The 3,979-nt window shown below is 32.1% G+C and overlaps 1 protein-coding gene across 5 annotated transcripts in view; it reads left to right on the top strand.

Moving 5' to 3' along the window:
- Mocs2B (Molybdenum cofactor synthesis 2B) overlaps positions 1–3,979 on the top strand; it is a 17,988-nt gene that overhangs the window by 3,770 nt on the left and 10,239 nt on the right. For all 5 annotated transcript variants that reach the window (XR_010843421.1, XR_010843422.1, XM_014434669.3 and 2 more), the window contains one exon: positions 1,308–1,423. Coding sequence is in view for 3 of the 5 variants with exons in the window: in XM_014434669.3 (XP_014290155.1) it covers positions 1,308–1,423 (116 nt within the window). In the remaining 2 variants the exon portion in view is untranslated. Of the gene's footprint in view, positions 1–1,307; positions 1,424–3,979 lie in introns of those variants that run through there.

A 3,979-nucleotide genomic window follows, 5' to 3' on the forward strand; every position in this document is an offset into this window, starting at 1 on the left:
AAAAAAAAAAAATTCTTACTTTTTTATATCTTTTATTAAAAAAATAATCATATCCATATATTTTTTAGATGTATGTACTTCTTTATGTAAAATTAAAGGATATAACCTTTTAGAATGTGCTATAAAAAAATCAAAATTTAACTATTGCTCCTTCTTATTAATTTATATCAACAGATTAAATAATCAAGTGAAAAACTGTTTTAGCTGATTTAACGAATTAAAACTGAAGAACCATATGAGATTTTAAACACCAGGATTTGTCCACGGCTCTTAGGCAACCAAAGGCATCCTAGTGCCTTTTCAATATGACTTTACTAATTTACTTTATTATCAAAGGTGATTCCTTCATGCTTAGCTTTACTTCAGATATTAACCAGGATTTCATCCGAATGTGGTGGTCTGCTTAATGTATTCCTCCTGTTAGTGAAGACGCAGAAATTTACCTTCTAAGGATTCATTCCAAGACCATTATCCTGGCACCATTCTTTCACGAGACCCTTCAAAATTTCAGCACCTACCATGTCTGGTCCCGGCGCTTTTCCTAGGCGAAGTTTATCGAAAGCCATATCCACATCAAGTTCGTCCCATGGGGAAGCATCTTCAGTTGGAGGAGGTACATCCATTTCAATTCTGCATTGCGTGTGGTCTGCAGTATCACCGATTGGGTCATCCTCTGGGAAAGATTTCAGCATTATGGCCTCTATAGCCTCTTCTGCCGTCCGGGCAGTGTTGCCGTTATGCATAAAGGAGGTGAAGGTATTCCTATTCCAACTCGTACCAAGGACTTTTCGGTATGGAAGTCCCCAAGGCCTGGTGCATTCCTCCAAGTATTTATGCCATGTATCCATCTTTGCTTTCCCAATTTCATCTTTAAAACGCTTATTTAGGGCAAAATAAGCAGTTTTTTGCATCAGCATTCTTTTCTCTCTGGAATCGCCTCCTTGCTCGATATGTTTCACGCTTGAGGCTCGTCAGTTGATGATTCCACCATGGTTGTCCTTTCCTTACTGACTCCTTTACAGCGGGCAATACTTCCTGGACCGCTGTATAGATTTTTGACTAAAGTCGAGAAGCCTCTTCCAATTCAATATCATGAACCGGCTCCACTTCCAATAGGTCCTCCCTCCTTTGTGTTTGTTTGTATACATATTAATATTTTGAGTTATGAAGGTATTCTGTTTGTAATAAGCATTTCTAATAAAACAAAAATCTGTTATCAGATATTATAATCAATGAGTTGGTACTGGAAATTTTGTATTAAATTTAATTTATAATTGATAAACTGTTTAATTTTATATATTTTGTAGGTAAAATCATTGAAATATGAGGCTTATGAAAGCATGGCAGTAAAAGTGATTTCAACTATTTGTGATGAAATTCGCATAAAATGGCCTAATGTTGTTAATATAGCTATATATCATAGGTAAGATCAATAATATACTGTTAACAAGTTCTCTAATTTCTATTGCTCTTTCGGTTCCAGTATGTCCTCAATTATTATAACAATGTGTTAGTTACATTATATTATGAATTATTTGATTTAAACAGTAAACCAGAGATAATTTATTTTGTGTTGAGCAATGATTCAATAAAAATAACTGTCTACAAAATTCTTGTATGATGATTTTGGAAAGGGAATTCTTTTATATTAAGCAGAAAATAGCTAAGGAATATTAGCTATTTTTTAAGACTGTGCATAAAATGTTTTGTTTATATTTCAGTATATAATCTACACATTAAAATTATTCTTTGAAATATAAGCAATCATTGTCAATTAGTGTAACCCATGTTCCTTCCAGAAATTATGTTTGGTGGTGATACCAGTTCTTGGGTTTTGAGGCAATAAACTTTTCACATCCTAATGTGACATCTTTGTAGGTTTAGAAGTGCCAGACTTTCAGAACATGGCATTGACTGTATAAGAAGGTAGTCAGATAGTGCAACATCAGGGCTTAAATGTGATAATCTTGATTAATCGAATGACGGAATGTGGTGTGGTGGTACTTATCAGAAACTACCAATGTAGTTTTGGGAGTAACCATTTCACTATTGATCATTTTTTTTTTCATTACTGTAAATATTACTTAAAACATGAGAAAAGAACAGTATAATTCAATAGTTATATCTATTTAAAAAAGAATTACGATTATAATGTGTGCTAGAAACTGTATAATATTTTGATTGAGCAGGGAATATCAAAGAAATGAATAAATAAGGGGAATTTATTAGGGATGTGCATGATGTCCATGCTTGGGTATGCTGATACCAGAGACAGGGAAATGATATAACTGAACATTACTATGTTGATAGAAGTTAGTAAAGAAATAGGTCTCGAAATAAAGATAAGATGAAATATATGGTTAGTAGCAGAAATGGTGCAACAATTATGGTAGTTAAAATATTAGAGGGAGTATTTCGGATCTTAAATAACTAAAAAGAAATGAAATAGAGGAGGAAATAAAGGCAAGAAATATTTATTTGTCAGTTACTAAAATATTTAGCTTGTGGCTTCTGTTGAGAAACTTAAAAATTAGAATCTACATAACAATTATCCTTTGTAATACTCTTTACAGATGCAAAACGTGGGTGGTTACATGAAGGGAAGAAAAACACCTTAACATTTTTGAAAATAAAGTATTGTAGCAGATATTTGGCCCAAGTAAGAATGAGTCAACCAGATAATTTTTAAGATCGAGCAATGTTGATTTGTGTGAGCTGAAACACTAAATATAATTCAGGTAACAGCATTGTGGCGAATAACATGGATGTATAAAGTTGCATTGCTTCAAATATGAATCTCTAAAAAGTAGATAAGGGCTGATCCGTCTGGTAAACATACAAAGGGGGGAATGTAGGTGGGAGGATCCTGTTAAAGCTGAATTTAGAAGGCTAAGAAATGATGAACTATGTGAACTGCACCCAGTAAATATAATTCAGGTAATAGCATTGCGGTGAATGAAATGAGGATGTAAAATTGTAGTAGTGCTTTTCAAAAGTTCCTATTCATTTTTGAGAAATTTTTAAATAGTGTAAATAAAATATAATTTAACATTTTAATCAGTGATATATTTACCTCCAGTACATAAAATTTCTCACCATTTTACAGACAGGTAGATTTTTAATTCCATTGCTGTAGAAAGACTCTGGTTTTGATGAAAAAAAAAACAAAACATGAAAGTTTATTTTGTACATCCTGTTTATAATTTAACTTTTTCCCTATTAATAAATTATAAGGTGTAATTATAATTTTTTATTATAAAGTCTAAGGCACGGAGTGAGTGAAAATCACTTGGGGCAATATCCAGGGAGTAAGCAGGATATGGAAAAAGCTTCCAATTCAATTCACTATCTATATTCACACGGTTTTTAATCAATTCTATGTTTAGAAAACAAAGATGTTCTTTTTAAACATCTGCATTAATGGTTTCATATGGTTGATGATCTGATGGTTTGATGATTTTATCCCTGGCAGATTCGCCACATGCAAATAAAAAATATAACGCTGCAGGTTTGTATTGATTGTTGATATTCATTTTTCATGGGTATTAATATGCATCTGATGTTTACTAAAGTTGGTGACAGGCTGACTATTACATTAGTCAAGTGATAACAAGTTTCAACAGGTTTAAAATCTAGTGTGTTGGTCAGGGGCCTGTTTCATAATAAAGTACAAACTAATACTATTAGTCTTTTGCATGTACTTTGTACATTTTCGAATCATAACTACAAAGTACAAAATACAAGTTGTACTTTTGAAAGTTCAAGGAAAACATCGGAAGGTTACACTATGTTTGCTATCGTTATTAGGGTTCTAAACCTGAAAAATAAGTGACATATGACCTGTATTTTCTAATGTTAGGTTGTTTTACGGTTTCTTATGTAAACAATACATACAATTATCTTAAGTCATAAGTGATATGTTAATTGTGTAGTTTCAATGTACTTGTTTATGTTCTAATGATGGTCTTTTTTTTTTTTT

The sequence above is a fragment of the Halyomorpha halys genome, unplaced genomic scaffold (genome assembly GCF_000696795.3).
Source record: "Halyomorpha halys isolate HHAL.00 unplaced genomic scaffold, Hhal_1.1 Scaffold1407.1, whole genome shotgun sequence".
NCBI classification, from domain to species: Eukaryota; Metazoa; Arthropoda; class Insecta; order Hemiptera; family Pentatomidae; genus Halyomorpha; species Halyomorpha halys.